Source organism: Tarenaya hassleriana, unplaced genomic scaffold, assembly GCF_000463585.1.
Source record: "Tarenaya hassleriana unplaced genomic scaffold, ASM46358v1 Cleome2, whole genome shotgun sequence".
NCBI lineage: Eukaryota > Viridiplantae > Streptophyta > Magnoliopsida > Brassicales > Cleomaceae > Tarenaya > Tarenaya hassleriana.
Window position 1 is genome coordinate 3,639,240 of NW_010965372.1, and position 19,201 is coordinate 3,658,440.

Sequence of the window (19,201 nt, forward strand, 5' to 3'; positions counted from 1 at the left end):
GGAAAGAGAGTGGCTGAGAAGATTATAAAGCTCGATCCCGAGAATTCGGTTGCTTATATACAACTATCTGCCATTTTCGCGAGCTCGGGAGATTGGGAAAGGTCGGAATTTGTGAGGAACTTGATGAAGGAGAAGCATGTGAGGAAGAATTCAGGTAGCAGTTGGGGCTGATGGTTGAATACTCTGCTCGAACGTGAGTAAATAGATATCTGATTAAGCCCGAGGTTAAGCCAGAAGAGAAGATAAAAGGGAAATGAAGAAAGTAGGACAGATGAATCTCGAAATTCGGGTACCCGAACCCATGGGACGGATACCCGAACCCATGGGACGGGTGAATCTCGAAATTCGGGTATCCGAACCCATGGGTCGGGTACCTGAACTCGGTTTATGGCGCGAAGGAAACTCGAAAATCGGGTTCGGGTAATCATATTGTTTGTGGGTATGAATTGTAAAATGGCTTTCTTGTGTATTATATAGAAATCTACTGGAATTTCGGGTCCAGGTTTCAGAGAATCCGAAAATTTTGAATACTTGTCTTGAGTCAACTTCTAATACATAATATGATATATTTATTTCGAAATTTTTTGAAATTTTATATTTTAATTTTGGATGTGTGTTATTGGAAAATTATTTCGAATATCTGATTTTTGGAAATCTGACAAAGACGAGTTTGAGATCGGATAATATCTTATAAATCGAGATAAAAATTTTGAATATATATATATAATATAAGTCATAAGATATTATTGTCTTCTCTTATCTACGGATTTGATGAAACGATTTTGACCGAAACTTTTATAAAGAGTTAAAAAAAGTAGGGGTGGGCACTTCGGTTTGGAAATTTAGTATCGATCAGATCTGTCTCGAAACCGAACCGAACCGAACCGAATAACGTTTGGTTTAATTTGGTACACTTTTAATGGAACCGAATGAACCGTTCCCGAACCGAACCGTATGAATACCGAATCGAACCGTATGAATTCCGAACTAAAAAACGAATATTCCACTAATATATGTGTAAATATTATAGTTTGGTACTTATTTGGTATTCATATAATGGTATCGTTCCGAACCGAACCGATACTAAAACCGAACCGAACCGAACCGTTTAACATTCGGTTCTAGTTTGGTACACTTTTTGTAAAACCGAAAATACCGTTCCCGAACCGAACCGCTTGAATACCGAATCGAAATCCGAAACGCCCACCCCTAAAAAAAAAGACTTTGAACACTGAAATAATATATTTCAGTTTTTGTATAACTAATATTTTTTTAATACTACCAAATTATATTTATTTTTTTAACAATGAAAACCCGCAACACCTCACACCTCACAGGGCCAGACGAATGATACGGTATCGCAGATGGTAAACCCAACGGTCCAATGCAACAGCTAGCAAGCCACGTCGAACAGGTAAACCAAGCGAAACTGACCGGATCAGAGGAAGTTTGACACCAAAAAGAGGAATCGAACCATGAGGTCATGTAAAACCATAAAATCAACTAAATAGCTAAAACAATAAAACCCCATTTATGATTTATCATCGCCAATAACAAAGAGAAAATTTCAAAAAAAATATATAAAATTTTCAATTTTTACAAAACAAAAACTAAAGTTTATTTTTTATCAAATAAAATTCTTAACTTTATTTTTTAATTAAAAATAAATCTGAATTTTATAATGGTTATCACTTTTAAACCTCAATTCTATATAACGTATCAATATTTTATATGGCAAGTCAATGCCATATTTAACACGTCATTATTCAAATATCACGATATCTATACGTCATGTTAGCGATGAATTTAAAAATGATAACTGTTATAAAATTTAGATTTATTATCGATTGAAATATAAAATCGAGGTTTTATTTGATAAAAAATAAAGTTTGAGTTTGATTTTATAAAAATTGAGAAACTCATGTATTTTATTTAGCGTTTTCCCTAACAATAAAAGTAGAGTTGGATGATTTTTGTAAACTAGTACCTTTCAAGTAATTTCTACAAAAAAAAAAACACATCTACTTTTTTATTTTGTTAAAAAGTGTACACTAAAATAGAGCATATCGTATATATTAAAATATAGTATTTTAAATAGTAATATAGGTTTCACACTAATTTGCCAAGTTCAATTTATTGAGTGACGTGTCAATATGAAATGCCTAAATGCAGAGACGGACGCATGGACCGACCGTACTGTCAAATTCAAGAAATACCGAAATGACACGTAACGTCTTTCCACTTTATAACGATGAAACCATATATGGAAACCCCACCGGTATGGTTGGTGGATATCATTGAAGTCTTTATTGTTAAAAATAATAATAATAATAATAATAATAATTTGTTTAATTTAATTTAGGAAAACCCGTATTATTTCTCATCTTTTAGACTTAATATAGGTAATTCAATGTAAAATATTAACACCCTTTTGATACAATCCATGTTTATGCATGCCCAATTCTTACTAGTAGAATTAGTTTATATAAATAATCTTTATCTAGAAGAGCATTTCAAGCAAGGAATGTAATAATATGTTTTATTTATTTATTTCCTTATTTAGTGGATAACTAATTATGTTATTAAAATTGGCACGAGAGAGTTCTTTTATTTATTTATTTATTTATTTTATCTATTTTGTGTTGACAACTAATTATCTTGTCAACAAAACAGTCAAGAGATAAATTTCAATCTAAAAAAAATTGTGTAGAAAGGAGATAGGTCATAATTTCTGTGTATATTTAAAAAAATAAAAAATACCATTTTACAACAATTAACTAAGTTATCGAAAAAGTTATCAAGAAAAAGAAGAAATAGGCATAATTATGGATTTAGAAAACCCTAAAAAAGGAAAATAAATAAATAGATGGGAAATTGGAGATAAATTAGATAGATAGATAGATACAGATGACATGTCACGTCCAACGAGGAGACTCATACACTTGTCCTTCTTCTTTTCTTCATCTCCTTCATTAGCTCCTTAATCGCACAAACGCCAATTTCTTCGCTTTTAATCTCTTCTTCTTCTTCTTCTTCTCTGTTTCTGCAAGTTTCCATGGCGATTTGGCTTTCGAGATCCAAAAACCTTGTCTTTGGCCTCAGACAGCATCTGGGTTTGTCGGGGATTCGCCGTCACGTCTCCTCACGCTCTGCTTTAACGGCTCCGTTATCTTCCACGGCGGTTCTTCGACGGCCACCACCGCCTATTCTCGCCGGATTCCGTCGCGAGTCGACGGCGGCGGAGAAGCAACGTGATTTGGTTAATCAAAGTGATGAAGAAGACGTTCAGGTACGTACCCTTTTCTTTTTGTCATATTAATCACATCGTAAACTTTGGATTAACGCTAATCTCGTTTTGAGTTTCGATTTCGCCGCCCCCCACCGCCTATTCTCGCCGGATTCCGTCGCGAGTCGACGGCGGCGGAGAAGCAACGTGATTTGGTTAATCAAAGTGATGAAGAAGACGTTCAGGTACGTACCCTTTTCTTTTTGTCATATTAATCACATCGTAAACTTTGGATTAACGCTAATCTCGTTTTGAGTTTCGATTTCGTACAAGTTTTCTTGATCAAGAACGTATTATACACAAAGCAATTAACGTTAATAAACCAATCTCTGATTATTTTTTTTTTCCATTGCCCAGTTTCTGGGGGAAAAAGCGCACACTTTTAGCGGTGATATATGTGTCTAAATCAAGTGATTAACACTTTATTTAACAATGATAGTTGTAATGAACCAAAAATAATTTTATTGGTTCAATTTTCATGTTTAGGAGGATACGAAATAATTGAAAACTGAGGGTCACACGTGAGAGGTGGGGTCCACATTTAAACACGTATTTCATACTATAAAAGACAACCCGCTTATTTCGACGTGACGACGTCGACGTAATTGGAATCTCTTTCTAGTTTCCCGACGACCGGAGCTGGAAGCGTTTTGTCCCAACCGTACGGACACGGACACGCTGTGTCTCCATTACAAAAGTCTTGTGTTCCTCGATTAGGGTTTTCATTTGTATTAGAAATCTTCAAAAACTAAACCAAAAGAAATGGAAAATGGTTGCATGACTTTATCGACGAACATGAAAAGGTATTTGAAAGAAAAGAGATAATGTTATTAGGGAGAGAGGTATCTTTTTATTTCATGGGGATACCTTTTTAAATACAAAACAAAAGCAACGTGGGAAGAGAATGTGGGCAAATTACATGGGATATGCCTAAAGACTAGCACCCACCTTTTGAAAATTTCAAAATAAATAAAATAATGCAATAAAACAAGATTATTACTAACAATTTGGATGGGGATTTTTGCAGGAACTGGATTTTCCGGGAGGTAAGGTTTCTTACACCTGCGAACTGAAATTCATGCCCGAATGCGCTTCCAGAAGAGTTCCGTGCTATCGGGTTCTCGACGAAGGCGGAAACGTCATCCCACTCAGCGATTTCAGTCCCGTAAGTGAGGAACTGGCGGTGAAGATGTACGGAAAGATGGCGACGTTGCAGATGATGGATAACGTTTTCTACGAAGCTCAACGACAAGGACGAATCTCCTTTTACCTCACTTCTGTCGGAGAGGAAGCCATTAACATCGCCTCGGCCGCCGCCCTCTCCCCAGACGACGTCGTTTTGCCTCAGGTACTCTTCTCTTACCCCGTGTCATATATAGCCGAGCTTGGATGGGCCGATCCGAACTCGCAAATTCAACTCGGTTCCGGTTCGGTTTCGGTTTCCATTTTTATTGATAAAGAAATTTTCAATCTTTTTTTAATAATTGGTTCGGGTTCCAATTTTTCGCTTTGAAAAAAAATCATACGCGTATAAATTTTTATACCGGATTCGATTTGAGTAGTACTGTGACGTTATTTGCGGTTAGCATAACCGAACTGAAATAACCACTCATAACCGATACCGAATCCTTGCCCACTGCTACATTCGATGGCTTCCTCTCCCCCAATCGGATTTATGAATCGGAGGAATTTCGCAGTACCGAGAGCCAGGGATTCTTCTATGGCGTGGGTTCACGTTGCAAGAATTCGCCAACCAGTGTTTCGGCAACAGGGGTGATTACGGCAAAGGCAGGCAAATGCCGATCCATTACGGCTCCAATCGCCACAATTACTTCACCGTCTCCTCTCCGATCGCGTAAGATCATCTTTCCCTCTCTAACAATTCCATCGATTTTCGCGATTATTTTCTGTTCCACCCATTTGAGCAAATCGTTTCGAATTCCCCATCAGAACGCAGCTCCCTCAAGCCGCAGGCGTTGGATACGCTCTGAAAATGGAGAAGAAGAACGCTTGCGCAGTCACATTCGTCGGCGATGGCGGAACAAGCGAGGTGATTTGATTTGATCAAAACCCTAGAAATCTCGATTCTCGCTCTCCTGTTGATTGAACAGATTCAGAACAAAAAGGGTCAAATCTGCTGTTTCTGGGTTTTTTGATTTCTCCGCAGGGAGATTTCCATGCCGGGCTGAATTTCGCGGCGGTCATGGAAGCTCCGGTCGTGTTCATCTGTCGGAACAATGGCTACGCCATCAGTACGCATATCTCAGAACAGTTTCGAAGTATGAAATTTTCTCTGCTACAGAACGAACATGTATATATGTATGTATGCATGGTGTAATCCATGGTAGACATCAATGCTTATACGGTAGTGTCATTGTATAGGCGATGGAATTGTAGTGAAAGGCCAAGCGTACGGAATCCGAAGCATTCGGGTTGACGGGAACGACACTCTAGCCGTTTACAGCGCGGTCCGTTTGGCTCGGGAGATGGCTGTAACAGAGCAGAGACCGGTCCTGATCGAGGTGAGAGACCGTAATATAGATGAAATGCGTGATATCAAAATGATCAAAACGTGAAATAATACCGGCTGGAATCGTATATTTTCCCTTTCTCCAGGCCTTGACGTATAGGGTAGGTCACCATTCTACGTCGGACGATTCCACCAAATACAGACCGGCTGACGAGATTCAGTACTGGAAAACGACGAGGAACCCCGTGAACAGGTTCAGGAAATGGGTCGAGAGGAACGGGTGGTGGAGCCAGGAGGAAGAAGACGAGCTCCGTGGTAATGTCAGAAAACAGGTATAAGATCAGATCTATCTAGTTCTGTATATAGCTCTCAGAAAAAACCCTAGCTTCCATTGATGTTCTGAACCATTGTTGTGGCTATGGTGGCAGCTTCTGGAAGCGATTCAGGTGGCGGAGAAATCGGGGAAACAGCCATTGAAGGAGCTGTTTAACGATGTGTACGATGTTCCGACAGAGAATCTGGCTGAGCAGGAAGTGGGCTTGAGGGAATTGGTCGGGAAATATCCTCAAGATTATCCTATCGGCTTTCACGCATCAGATTCTTAACCATTTTCCACTAAATGTATTACTAGAAATAAAATCTATCGCCAATTATCATAAGATACTTCTAACTCTAAGTATAATTAACATTGTAGATTCATAAGATACTCATAAATTGCTCAAATTATGCAGATTTATATACAGTTTTTTAATGATCTCATCCACCTATCCAAGAAATCGAATAGTCTGCTAACATGAATCTATCGACGTGATAGTATTTGACTATTAATTTTAATATATTTAAAATAATAAGTCTGTCTGTTTTAAGGGATGGACATTCCACTGTTTAATCGGGATACGGGTCGAGAATGGTTCGGTTTATTTCTTTTCATTTTATAAAAATAGATACTATTATATTATATTCGGTTTGGTTCTGGTTTAGTTCAATATCGATTTTCATTAAAAAAAATTAAATATTATTTTTTTCCTTTTTTGGATTTTTTTAAAATTTCGATTCGATTCGATTGCGAAAAAATTGATTTTTTTAAAATTAATTTTGTTCGTAAATCTTTGACAATTTAGATAAAAAAAATAACGTATTTTTCGGTTTGGTATGATTCGGTTCTATGGAACCGAATCGAAAGGCTCACCCATATATATAATTTATACATTATAATCGAAATGGAATTAGCTAAAAAGTCTAATAACATCAAATTAGGAATCTTTTGGAAAGGAGATGGAGCCATAAAACACAACTTTGTTGTCCCAAATTGTGAGGAGGAGAGACCTCTGACATCATTAGCCATGCAACGTGGCCAAGAACAAAGTTGAGATTTTATCAATTTCTACATGTTAATTTTTTAAAAGTAAAACACTTTATACAAGATTCGAGATTTATCTTTAATATCACCATTCAATTTGCTAAGAATATTAATAATAATATAATAATAATATTAATTTTGATATTAGTAAAAACTGTGCTTTTTTTCAATTACATTTTTTTTTTCATACCTACAATGATCATGATGATGACGAAAATAAGTTTACACTATAATTAGTAATATTAAATTTAATATTGGATAATGATGTATCACAAAGGGTGAAACAATGTGTGGAGGATATACATCCAACCATTAAAGCAAAGATTCCGAATCTTCTTCTTCTTTTCTTCCTTGCAACTTGGCTTATTTTGCTTATTTCTCCCTTTCCACCTACTTTTTTTCTTTCATAAAAAAGTATTTTTGACGTATAAAATAATTACAAAAGATGACATGTTCAAATTATTATTTTATATAAAATGAATCTATAACGAGCGAATAATGAAACCGAATAATATAATCTATTGGTCCCGATATTTTTTTTTGGTAATGGGTAACCTAAAACGGATTCTGTTACCAATATATATATATATATATATTTAATAATTCATAAATTTACCGTATCTTTGGTCTGAATCATATTTTTCAGATATCCATATATTTTTTAATAGATGTTAATTAATTTCAAGATATATATATATATATGTAAATTTAGGAGAAGAATTTGATGCTGATTCTTTGACAAAACATAAAGGCAAAGCTTTTTTTATATTAAAACCTGCGAGCTTTCGAAAGAGAAATAAAAGAAGAAAAAGATTAAAATCGAACATATACACATACATGTATGTATAGTAATTATAATTATAGCAACATGAAATATATGGAATTTGATGCCATTTTGTTGAGTCCATTAATTAAACATATGACTGATGTTTCGAATCCTTTTCATTAGCAACTTTTTCTCAATTAACTACTTAATTAGTCTCATTATAGATTAAAGCCGCAGCTTTCTTTAAAAAAAAAATTAACGTTGTATTTCGCAAGAGTGTGATTAAATGATGTTCTTGTAAATTTAGATCAGATTTTGAAGGGATTAAGATTTTTATTAGTTAATTTTCTTAAAGATTTTTTTTTTGGTGAGCTTAACCTTTTTTTTTGCTTATTTTCCTTTTCGTCTACATGAACTTAATTAGTAAATAAAGCATGCAACTACAATCATTTTTTTCGTGTGAGTTTTGATAAATCGTGTGCAACTACAATTATTTCTAAATTTATAACAATTAATTTTTTTATAGGTTCGGAACATGATTATTCATCAATTAGTATGAAAGAATCAGCTTTTGTGAAACCAAATTTACGTTCCAAGTATTTTTTTTGATAATCTATAAGTTTATATCGGACTTTCGACCTAACTACATCTCCTATATGATCGAGAAAATCCAGGTGAATGTTTCTCCTAAATGGAGACTCGAACTTTGCTCTATTTTTTTATTAGTTGAACCATCCAATTTTAGATAATTTATATCCAAATTGATGACGTGAAAAATAAAATAAATTGATACAAATCATAAAAACTGCGGGTTTAATTAGATATGATGGATAAAATACAATGAACGTAAATTCTTTAGATTAAATTTTTGGTGTTTTCAGAGATTTATAAGCTCATTAGGATATTATGTATTCAGATAAGAGAAAAATTGGTAAAAATTTGGAAAAATATGGGGACCAATAAAATATATATAAAAAATAAAGAAAAATAAAAATAGATAAAAATAAGCTAATATTATAAACTCATAATCCGTCACAATATCACACTCCTATGGCCCAACATAGATAAAGATAAACTAATATTACAAACTCATAATCGGTCACAAACTCACGCTTCTATTGCGTTGGGCCGTTAGATTTATCGTCCATTATATCGTATCGTTCGTCCGGCCCTATAGACTGTGAGGTATTGCGGAGTCCGGTTCGAAAAGTCGAGGCTGGTTCCATCGTTATAAAAAAAACTCACACTCCTATATATATATATATATATAAAGTAATATTTTCTCGGCCTATTTATTTGGAATATAATATTAGGTTCTTTTTTTTTAATTGGAAGATTTGGAGGGTATGAAAATGGACGCTGCCTTTAGTAAAGGGTGATTTTCGTATTTTTAGGAAGATGAGGGCTAGTTTTATAAATTAAGAAAATTACTCATGTGCTGGATTGTCGACACTGAACAGTACAGAAGTGCAGCAAAGACAAAAGCAACCGCCTGTAATACTTCCAAGGGACCCCTAAACCCCTTATTTCCACGCGCCTACTCTCGCGAGTATGCTTCACGCGCTATTGTCTATACTTGTTTTTGTTAAACATTTTTTAAAATTCATATTTACGTATACAATGAAATTTATTCTAATTTTCAGCTAAATTGATATACAAGAAATATAAAATATATGTCATTTAATGCAAAATAAAAAACTATATGGTACTTCAAAAAAAACTAAAATTCCAAATTACAAAATCTAAAATAGCAAATTTGTGATAAAAGTAAACGTTTACGCTTCAACTATTTTTTCGTTATATTTAAATATCCATTTTTTTAAAAATATCTTTTTTAATAGTATTGTGTTTTTCGAATTATATTCATATTTTGCCAATCTCTAATAAGAATGATACATACATTATTATATCAATAAAATAACATGAAATAATAGCATAATACCATATAAAAATGAATGATGAGATTTAGCACGTAACTTTTAATTGGGACATATATTTTAATATTTTTTAAAATATTTTTGTATCTTTGTGATATAAAATTAATTTCATCGATGATTTGTTTTTTATTGAAAATTTAGTGAAAAAAGTTAAATATTAAAAGATAATTTTAAAAAGTTGAGACATGATTTTTTCTCTTAAAATTTTAAGCATTCATATGTGTAAAGAAAAATAAGTTGTACATCACACTTTAATTTCCTTATTTAACACTTAAGATTTTTTTTTTTGTTTACAAAGAGGTCAAAGATTTATAAAAACAATGAAATTTGCCGGAATGCCGGAAAATGAAATTATTTTTAATCATTAAAAAGGTTAAAGTACATACCAATATTACCACGTGGTCAAAATCCCAAATGTCAATTAATATACTACTATAAAGTTGCAACACATCAATGAGAGAGCGTGTGGAACACGCGTGGAGACAAGAGCGTGGGATGAAAATCGAACGAATACCAAGCAAATTCGAAGTGGGATTGGATATTCGCCGCGTCATTATCTGACTAATACCCCATTAACTAAATAATTACAATTAAAAGTCGTAATTTGTCAAGATTAATTAAGCCATGTTGATGTCCGTACTGCTTCACCCCTTTTCTCTCCCCTATTAAAGAAGCGGAAATAGAGTCTGCGCTTCAGACAGAAACATTAGAGAGAGAAAGAGAGAGAGACAGCTTTTTCTGGGCATTTGCTCTGTCTTTGTCTTTCTTCTGTTTCGAAGATGTAAAAATTTCTCTTTTTTTTTTGTTCCATCTGTTTTCCGAGTCCAGGGTTTGAGCTTTAAGATTGTTTCTTCGTTTTCATCTCTCTCTCTCTCTCTCTCTCTCTCTCTGGTCTCTAATTGCCTCCATTATCTCAAACCCATGCCCCAATTTTTAGTTTAGTTCTTGCAATCGGTTCGAACCCCTCTTCTCCTCCTCGAAATTCTGCAACTTGGGTAAGGATTCTGCAACTCTGTTTCTCGGTCGGTTGAGGGTTCAATCTGGTGCAGCTGTTCTTCGAAATCTGGTCTTCGTTTTTATTATGATTTATAAGATGGAGAATAACGAATCGGAGAGCATATGGTTGTGGGTAGAACTGGGGGATGAGAAAACGGGAAACACATACAAGGAGTAACAGAAAGTGACTGTCTCAATTTTTGGTATATTCGGCGGTTGTGACTTGACTTGGAAATGGACGGCCGATGATTTTTTTGACATTTTTTTTATTACAGTGTATAGATACATGTCTGATGATGATTTTGCATATGGATTCGACCAAGATTTGATTCCCATGTATGGTTTTAAATTTTGACGTTGACACGCTCTGTTTTGATTTCTGTCCATTTGCTCTCTCTCTCCCTCTCAGTTATCTTCTTTCAGAGTTCTTGGGTCTCTGTGATAAATCTTTTTTTTTTTTTTGTGGAGATCCACGATTAGATCCTAAAGACTTGTTTTCTAAATCTTGAATTGGGTTTGACCCATCAATCTTTTTATGAACAATTTGATGCCCAAACACTTGAAGTAGAGTCTCTGTAAGCTGCAGGAAAAAAAAAGTTGTCTTTGTATTTGTAGCACAAAGTTATGAACAGAAACGGGTGTGTGTGTCTTGACGAATACGTTAGGTTTGTCAAAGAATTAGGACACAAGAATTTATGGTTTTGATGTCATAGAGAGAGAGAGAATATGAAGAATTTGTTGTTAAGGACCAGAAGATAAGGAACAGAGAGATTCCTACATTTCTTGATTCTCTTCTTTCAATCTTCTTGTTTGTGGGTTCTGTTCATTACATACATCTGAACTTGTCATCTTTTCTCGAGTTTCTGTAGATTCTCCACTTTCTTCAAGCTGTCGAGAAACTGAAGGTTCTCGTTTCTTGTCTCTTGTTTGATTGTTTCCTGTTAATGTCTGATTGAGATACAGTAGCCTCTCCTTGAGTCAGAGGGTCTTTGCTGTTAGATGGCTAAAGTTTGCTGGCCTTATTTCGATCCTGAATACGAGAACTTGAGCTCAAGAATCAATCCCCCGAGGTAATGTTTTTTCTCAGGTCGAAGATTTTCGTGAATCCGTTTTTTTGTTTACGTTTTGATCGATGATTCTCGGTTCTTGCAGGGTTTCGGTGGACAACACTAGCTGCGAAGACTGTACTCTCGTGAAGGTATGAACGATTCGATAAGAACGTGCTCGATACGGGATTTATCGTCTTATCGGAGTGATGAACTGACGAAATACTCGATCTTTATAAACAGGTTGACAGCATGAACAAACCCGGAATCCTCCTGGAAGTTGTTCAAGTCTTGACAGATCTTGATCTAACCATTACCAAAGCTTACATCTCTTCTGACGGCGGATGGTTCATGGACGGTAATAACACACACATCTTGTCCGCACCTAATTCTTCCGATGCGATCCCCTGTTAAAATTTATGGGTTTTGTGCGTTTTCGGGGTTTTACAGTATTCCATGTCCTCGATCATCAAGGAAACAAGATTACAGACAGCAAAACCATTGAATACATTGAAAAGGTACGATAAAAATCCCGGGTATTGGGCTCTGCCTTCCTCTCTTTTCGAGCTTTTGTAACTTTCGGCTTAAAAACAGTAAGTCTCTCATCAAACAAAGTGAGCGTTTTAAAAGGTGTCGTCGGCAATATCAGTGACAGATATTTGTGGAAAACAGGTTAACGGTAAAGTTTAGGAGTGAAGGAAGGAAGACAAAAACTCCATCAAATCTTTACTTCTTTGTTGTATGTAAAGAAGATCTTCGAGTTTCCGGCATTTCTACTATTGAGTTCTCTAACCCCTTATCCCCCGAAACGTCTTAATCCTCATTGCTTCTTGTTTTAGAATGTTTGATTCATAGATATGGATTAGGGTTTAGTTACGGGTTACTAGGATTGGAGAAAAAAACCAAACTTGGAATACTCGACCTGATATCCCCGGGTCGAGTACCCAAATTTCGGGTTCTGGAACAATGTATGAGTTGAGTTGGGTTATAGCACGAGGAAAATCCGAAAATCGGGTTCAATTTTGGGTTGTGGGTTCGAGATCATATTATCAGCGGATGCCCGAATGGACAGTATAATGATATTGTTGTTTCTATGTTTTAGAGATATTACAGATAAACCTATAGAAATCTCTTGAACTTTTGGGTTTAAGTTCGGGTAAATCGAAAATTTCATTACATGTCCCGATTCAACTTTTAATACGTGATATTTGTTTTGAAAAACTCGAGATATGTATATAAACTCGGGTTTAGATATCCATGATGTTACCCGGACATTATCTCGAATGTCCGACTTTCGAGAACCCGACCCATGCTTACCCTACGGGTTAGGTTTCGTAAACTTGATTACAGTATTTGCTTCATGTGTTTGTGTATTTATTTTGTTTCTAAAGGTGTTAGGACCGAAGAGCCAAGCTTCAGCCGCGCTAAACACATGGCCGAGCAAACGGGTCGGAGTCCATTCTTTAGGCGACCACACGGCCATCGAGCTCATTGGCCGTGACCGTCCTGGCCTGTTATCCGAGATCTCTGCTGTCCTTGCTGATCTTCGGTTCAATGTCTTGGCAGCGGAAGTATGGACTCATAACCGTCGGATAGCTTGTGTCCTCTACGTGAATGATGATTCCACATCCCGAGCCGTCGATGATCCTTCGAGATTGTCAGCAATGGAAGAACAACTCAACAACGTGCTGAGAGGATGCGAAGAAGAGGACGAGAAAGTGGCTCGCGCGAGTTTCTCGGTCGGTTCCACACATGTAGACCGAAGGCTCCACCAAATGCTTTTCGCCGATAAAGACTACGAAGGCAACAAACTTGTAGATTCTTCTTCTCAAGGGTTCAAACCCGAGATCAAAGTCGAACGTTGCGAAGAAAAGGATTATTCCGTGATTAATGTGAGTTGTAAGGATCGGGCGAAACTCATGTTCGACATCGTCTGCACGCTGACAGACATGCAATACGTCGTTTTCCATGCCAACATTTCGTCCGATGGTCCATGCGCATCTCAGGTACATAAGTTTATATGCTCTACTTTCTCAAACCCTAATGCAGATATAGTCCTGTAACCGAGCTCGTTGCGTAAATTGCGTAGGAGTATTACATCCGACATAAGGATGGTTGCACGCTCCACTCAGAGGCCGAGAAAGAGAGGGTGATCAAATGTCTCGAAGCCGCTATCCACAGAAGAGTGAGCGAGGTAAGTTTACAAAGATTTCTTGTGGTACAAGTAATTACTTTCTTGCGGTGCAAGTAATTACTTTCTTGCGGTACAAGTAACGTCGAGAATCGTTCGAATCTAGGGTTTGAGCTTGGAACTATGCGCTAAGGACAGAATGGGACTACTGTCTGAAGTGACGAGGATACTGCGGGAGCACGGACTATCAGTAATGAGAGCCGGTGTAACGACGGTCGGAGAACAGGCCGTGAACGTTTTTTACGTGAGGGATGCTTCGGGAAACCCGGTGGATGTGAAAACGATCGAGGCGCTGCGACAAGAGATCGGGCATACGATGATGATTAACGTGAAGAACAAGGTTCATGTCGGGAAATCAAAGGAGTCCGGTCCAGCCGGCGGTTCGGCCGGTTGGGCCAAAACCAGCTTCTTCTTCGGGAATCTGCTCGAGAGGTTCTTGGCTTGAGATTTTTACTTACAGGTACATTTGGAAAGCTGTGGTTTATGCTGTGTTGTAATGCCTCGATTTGGTTGAACCGAACCAAACCGGACATAACCGTAAATTCCGGTTATCTAATCTTCTTTGGTGGGACCCCAATTCGAACGTTTCCGGTAAGTGTAATATAGAATAATGGAACTTGTGGCATCACCATTGAAGGGCATGTGTTGTGTTATCAATGAAAATATTTGGTTGACTTACAAATGCATATTTATTTATTTTTTTAATTTTTTTCAAAATTTACATGATACCATAGAAAACGCCATGGAGTGCGGACATAGAAAAGGCAAACAGCTGGTAGTCTAAACATGCAAGAAACCTGGTTGGAAATGCATTAAGACCTTTCTCTTCTCCCCAATAGTTTCGACGAATTTAAAACAAGAAATAAAATACATAACGCTTTGATACTAAATTGTAAATAATGTTCTAAATGGTAATGAGAACAAAACGTAAATTATTGTTAAAACAAACATTTATTTTAACAATAATGAAAAAATTCGTTCCCATTATTTTATAATGATTTTTAATAATCTAAAAAAAATATGTTCGGTGGTGGAAAATGGATGGGACCCCCGAGAATTTGGGTGGATTTTTCTCGTGCGGCTTCGTTTCTAATCAAAAGAAACATATCCTTTACTTTCCTTTTTGTTCTTTTTAAAAATACTTATTTTTCCTCCAAAAGTAAAGGCTAATTTATTATTGCGAAAAATTAAGAGCCATTGATTGTGGAAACGAAGGAATAATAGTCGGTCGTACATTTTGATTTAATTAAACGAAAATAAAGTTGTTTGTAACTGTAGGTTTGTTTTCATTTTTATCCGTACCTCATGAGATTTAAGATTTACGTGGATTTAATTGAGTAATTGTCTAAACAATAATATATATATATATATAACTTAGATGGGTCAGAATCTAATTCAAAGTACCAAATACAAGTATGATCAAACAAAAATCGATGGGATCATAATTTATATCAGCAACGTGCCACCGTTGGTTTTATGACACGTGTCTTCCCACGTGTCAGCAAATCATCACCCGTACGCTTCCCCCTTCCCCTCGGTATCTTCTACGACGGCTCTGTGGCTCATCTTGTGATCACCTCAAAGCATAAAAAAGGGAAAGGAATTTAAGAAAGAAAAATAATTTCGAGAGAAAACCCAGAAAGCGGAAGGAAGAAACGAAGCCATAGGTATGATCGTAAGGCCAAAGTTTGAATTTTTATTTATCATATTGGGTGGGTTTTCGAAAGAGAGGATTCTGGTGTAGCAAATTCAATGGTCGTACGTTAGTCAATGGAATAATATAATCTTTTAATTTCAGGGATCAATTCTTTCGCTTTCTGGGAAAATCCAGTGGCCCAGAAGCGAAGAGAAGAGGATTATATGTTTTAAAAAACACCCACTTTTATTAGAGATTGGTCTCTTGATTCAATCCTCTCGTTTTTGTATCCCTTTCCTGAGTTTGATCATTTCTTCTCCAGGCATAAGTACAGAAGAAAAATAGAGGGTTCTTACTGTTTCTATTAAGCAGATTTCTTCAAGCAAGATCCCTAGCTTGTCTCTCTTTGTCGGCTTCCGAGGTTGTGAGTTACAGATATTTACCCTCCCTCTCTCTGGTGAAAGGTTCAATCTTATGATGGGAAGAGAAGCAGCGAGAACGACAAAAGGGTCACCGGTGGAATTGAACAGGAGCTTTCAGAAGATGGCTATGGCGGGTTCTGGGGTGATGAAGATGGAGGGTTTGGCGATCACGGAGTGGAAAGACATCCCAGTGGAGCTTCTGATGAGGATACTTTCCCTCGTCGATGATCGGACGGTGATAATGGCTTCTGGTGTTTGCAGCGGTTGGAGAGACGCCATATGCTTTGGCCTCACTCATCTCTGCCTCTCTTGGTACATAATTTCTCTCTACCCTTTTGGCATAATCATCGCATACATCATGATTCATGAATGTGGCTTTGCATCTATGTCATGTCGTTTGAGAGGTTGGTTGAAGAGGATAATCCGATTATCATAATCAGAAGCATAGATATGATGAGGGTTCTGGAGATTTTGGGGGTTTTCGATTATGTTGGTTGTTGTCTGGTTGGGACGAAGCTCAATTTTTTCTGTTGTTTTCATGTCTGAGGGTCTTTTCTTCAGTTAAAGGCGATTATTCATATGATTAGGCGTATAAGAATAAGCTTCGAAGAACTTTTTCTTGTGGGTAGGTGCAAAGAGTGAAACTTTATCAAGTTTCGATGAAACCCTTTTGGTCGATCCATCGAGTTTTATAGAAACTAGGAGGTTAATTCAAATGGCTGGATGATTTCGATAAGAGTATACTCATGCTTTTGTGTGTAATCGTCGATCTATTTTCTTCAGGTGCAAGAACAACATGAACAATCTGGTCCTCTCTCTCGCTCCCAAGTTCACAAAGTTGCAGACTTTAATACTTCGGCAGGACAAACCCCAGCTCGAGGACAATTCTGTGAAAGCTATTGCGAATTACTGCCATGAGTTGCAGGACCTCGATCTCAGCAAAAGCTTCAAGCTTTCCGACCGTTCCCTCTATGCTCTTGCCGATGGCTGTCCTAACCTTATGAAACTCAACATCAGTGGCTGCACTTCGTTCAACGAAGACGGTCTTGCGTATCTGACCAGTTTCTGCCGGAAGCTCAAAGTTCTGAATCTTTGCGGATGTGTGAAAGCTGCTTCAGACAATGCGCTTCAGGTCGTTTGATTTTTTCTTGGTCGGATCTTTCTTTCTTTACCGCCTTTATCTGGTTACCAAGTGGCAAAATTGTCTGAAATTCTTCGTCTTCATCGTGATAATCTGCAGGCTATTGGTCGCAACTGTAACCAGTTACAGTCATTAAACCTCGGATGGTGCGATAATATCAGCGATTCCGGGGTGATGAGTTTAGCATACGGTTGCCCGGATCTCAGGACCTTGGACCTGTGTGGCTGTGTTCTTATTACAGGTAAGTGTTTGACATGTTTTCAGTTAACGATTTAGGGTTTAGGGTTTAACGAAGTGAAAGCCAACACCAATGGACTAAGACACGAGCATTTGGGTTGTAAACTTGTAACTGTAACTGAACTGATTGATACTAATAAAAGGGGTTAGGGCTTAGGTACTAGGATTTAGGGTTAGTATTTAGGGTTTAGGGATCATATGTATCGATGTCAAAGCCGACACCAGTGTAGGGTAACAATTTAGGGTTTCGTGTTTATCTATATGAAAGGCAACACCAATGGACTAAGACATGAGTTCACACCACTGAACTGAAATAACTTCACTTTGTTCGTATTTGTTTTGTAGACGAGAGCGTGGTAGCTCTGGCAAACAGGTGTGTCCATCTACGTTCTCTCGGGTTGTACTACTGCAGGAACATCACGGACAGAGCGATGTACTCGTTGGCTCAGAGCGGCGTAAAAAACAAACCCGAGATGTGGAAATTGTCTTCGGTAAAGAGGAGGAAGGGAAAACCCGACGAGGAAGGGCTAAGGAGCCTGAACATAAGCCAATGCACCGCCCTCACGCCGTCGGCCGTTCAGGCGGTCTGCGACACTTTCCCGGCCCTCCACACGTGTTCCGGCCGACATTCCCTCGTCATGAGCGGCTGTCTTAACTTAACCTCCGTTCACTGCGCCTGCATCTTCCGCTCTCACCATGCTTTCCCTCACACCGCTCATTGAAACAGATTTCTGGTGGATAGATCTTTGAATGCGAATGTGTGCGTGTATATATATGATTTGAAGGTGGAAAGAAGAGCTTGTCCTTGTTCTTCTTTTTGGTATTTATAAAGGCTGGGACTTTGGAGATATTCATGGGATTTCAGTAATGTCGTCAGGTGTTGTCTGAAACAGAGCAGGCTGAAACAGGGCACTCTGTTTCTTCTTTCTGTCTTAGTTCATGTACATTTCGGACAAGGGAAACACTTCGAACCTTCAGTAAAAACTCAATCTTTGAGAGCTTATTTACGTTTTTGCCATATTCACTATTCACTTGTTATGGTAGATATTTGAAGGGTTATTATAAAAAATACCTTTACTTTTCTATTTTGCTTTACTTTTCTATTTTGATTTTTTCTATTTTGATTTTCTATTTTGATTTCAAGGTATATCATTTTTGATGATCCATGATCCATGATTTTTGTTATTTTGATCATAACGTTAAATTTTTTATGATCACAGCTATTCATTATGTTTATATCTTATATATCTTACTATTCATTATGTTCATATCTTATATATCTTACTAATCATTTGATAAAAATTTATAAATTTAATATTGTGATTAATATGATCAAAATTAAATTTCTGATCACATTTATAACATGAGAAGTAAAAATCGCAAATGGAATGTATTTTTGATATAATGCCTATTTGAAGTAAAACCGTGTATACAGTTGGCATGTGTGTGTATATGTGACCGCATACAATAATACATGTATACGTAGTATCGTATATTCGACGATATTAGTTTAGTTTTAGTATAATTTTTCCTTGGTTGATGCATCTAATCATCACATTGCTGTCATTTTCGGACAGAGGTCCTTACAATATGTTTCCATAAATTATTACAATATGTTGCTTTCTTAGCGATCGGACGTCCGTATTACAAAATTAATTTTGGGGTCTAATGATCATTGTTTGTGGCCCAACTCTTATAGCATGTGTATATAAC

At 36.8% G+C, this 19,201-nt stretch overlaps 4 protein-coding genes across 10 annotated transcripts in view; all 4 read left to right on the forward strand.

Annotated features, from left to right (window-relative positions):
- The window catches only part of LOC104812057 (putative pentatricopeptide repeat-containing protein At1g77010, mitochondrial), a 2,591-nt gene extending 2,041 nt beyond the window's left edge, over positions 1-550 (forward strand). Inside the window, exon 2 of one of the 2 annotated variants that reach the window (XM_010539010.1) lies at positions 8-550. In XM_010539010.1, the coding sequence (XP_010537312.1) occupies positions 8-171 (164 nt within the window). In that variant the 3' untranslated portion in view covers positions 172-550. The other variant, XM_010539009.1, reaches the window with a different exon arrangement.
- A 2,418-nt stretch (positions 551-2,968) lies between these two features.
- LOC104812058 (2-oxoisovalerate dehydrogenase subunit alpha 1, mitochondrial) lies at positions 2,969-6,501 on the forward strand. Of its 2 annotated transcripts, none has more exons than XM_019202327.1 (8): positions 2,969-3,289; positions 4,314-4,634; positions 4,984-5,141; positions 5,237-5,336; positions 5,454-5,565; positions 5,669-5,808; positions 5,903-6,088; positions 6,185-6,501. In XM_019202327.1, exons 1-8 carry the CDS (start codon positions 3,056-3,058, stop codon positions 6,359-6,361), a joined length of 1,428 nt encoding a protein of 475 aa, XP_019057872.1. In that variant the 5' UTR covers positions 2,969-3,055; the 3' UTR covers positions 6,362-6,501. The 2 variants fall into 2 exon arrangements, with proteins under 2 accessions (XP_019057872.1, XP_010537314.1); XM_010539012.2 differs by lacking the exon at positions 2,969-3,289 and adding an exon at positions 3,925-3,947.
- A 4,018-nt stretch (positions 6,502-10,519) lies between these two features.
- Positions 10,520-14,734, forward strand: LOC104812060 (ACT domain-containing protein ACR3). Of its 2 annotated transcripts, none has more exons than XM_010539013.2 (8): positions 10,520-10,814; positions 11,779-11,885; positions 11,968-12,013; positions 12,105-12,219; positions 12,312-12,379; positions 13,253-13,867; positions 13,951-14,055; positions 14,159-14,734. In XM_010539013.2, the coding sequence occupies exons 2-8, from the start codon at positions 11,815-11,817 to the stop codon at positions 14,495-14,497; spliced, it is 1,359 nt and encodes a 452-aa protein (XP_010537315.1). In that variant the 5' UTR covers positions 10,520-10,814; positions 11,779-11,814; the 3' UTR covers positions 14,498-14,734. The 2 variants fall into 2 exon arrangements, with proteins under 2 accessions (XP_010537315.1, XP_010537316.1); XM_010539014.2 differs by having other exon boundaries at positions 11,782-11,885.
- Positions 14,735-15,625: 891 nt separating this feature from the next.
- Positions 15,626-18,512, forward strand: LOC104812061 (F-box protein SKP2A). Of its 4 annotated transcripts, none has more exons than XM_010539016.2 (5): positions 15,626-15,719; positions 16,153-16,422; positions 16,894-17,242; positions 17,351-17,492; positions 17,834-18,512. In XM_010539016.2, exons 2-5 carry the CDS (start codon positions 16,163-16,165, stop codon positions 18,208-18,210), a joined length of 1,128 nt encoding a protein of 375 aa, XP_010537318.1. In that variant the 5' UTR covers positions 15,626-15,719; positions 16,153-16,162; the 3' UTR covers positions 18,211-18,512. The 4 variants fall into 4 exon arrangements, with proteins under 4 accessions (XP_010537318.1, XP_010537317.1, XP_010537319.1 ...); XM_010539015.2 differs by having other exon boundaries at positions 15,634-15,719; positions 16,011-16,422; XM_010539017.2 differs by having other exon boundaries at positions 15,681-15,719; positions 16,061-16,422.
- Positions 18,513-19,201: the final 689 nt, after the last annotated feature.

Bases quoted from the DNA above. Each gene is read 5' to 3' on its own strand.
- LOC104812061 (XM_010539016.2), top strand. From the start codon at position 16,163: ATGATGGGAAGAGAAGCAGCGAGAACGACAAAAGGGTCACCGGTGGAA. The intron at 17,243-17,350 runs GTCGTTTGATTT...GATAATCTGCAG, and splicing joins CTTCAGACAATGCGCTTCAG to GCTATTGGTCGCAACTGTAA. The intron at 17,493-17,833 runs GTAAGTGTTTGA...TTTGTTTTGTAG, and splicing joins TGGCTGTGTTCTTATTACAG to ACGAGAGCGTGGTAGCTCTG.
- LOC104812060 (XM_010539013.2), top strand. From the start codon at position 11,815: ATGGCTAAAGTTTGCTGGCCTTATTTCGATCCTGAATACGAGAACTTG. The intron at 11,886-11,967 runs GTAATGTTTTTT...CGGTTCTTGCAG, and splicing joins TCAAGAATCAATCCCCCGAG to GGTTTCGGTGGACAACACTA. The intron at 12,380-13,252 runs GTACGATAAAAA...TTGTTTCTAAAG, and splicing joins CCATTGAATACATTGAAAAG to GTGTTAGGACCGAAGAGCCA.
- LOC104812058 (XM_019202327.1), top strand. From the start codon at position 3,056: ATGGCGATTTGGCTTTCGAGATCCAAAAACCTTGTCTTTGGCCTCAGA. The intron at 3,290-4,313 runs GTACGTACCCTT...GGATTTTTGCAG, and splicing joins GTGATGAAGAAGACGTTCAG to GAACTGGATTTTCCGGGAGG. The intron at 5,337-5,453 runs GTGATTTGATTT...ATTTCTCCGCAG, and splicing joins GCGATGGCGGAACAAGCGAG to GGAGATTTCCATGCCGGGCT.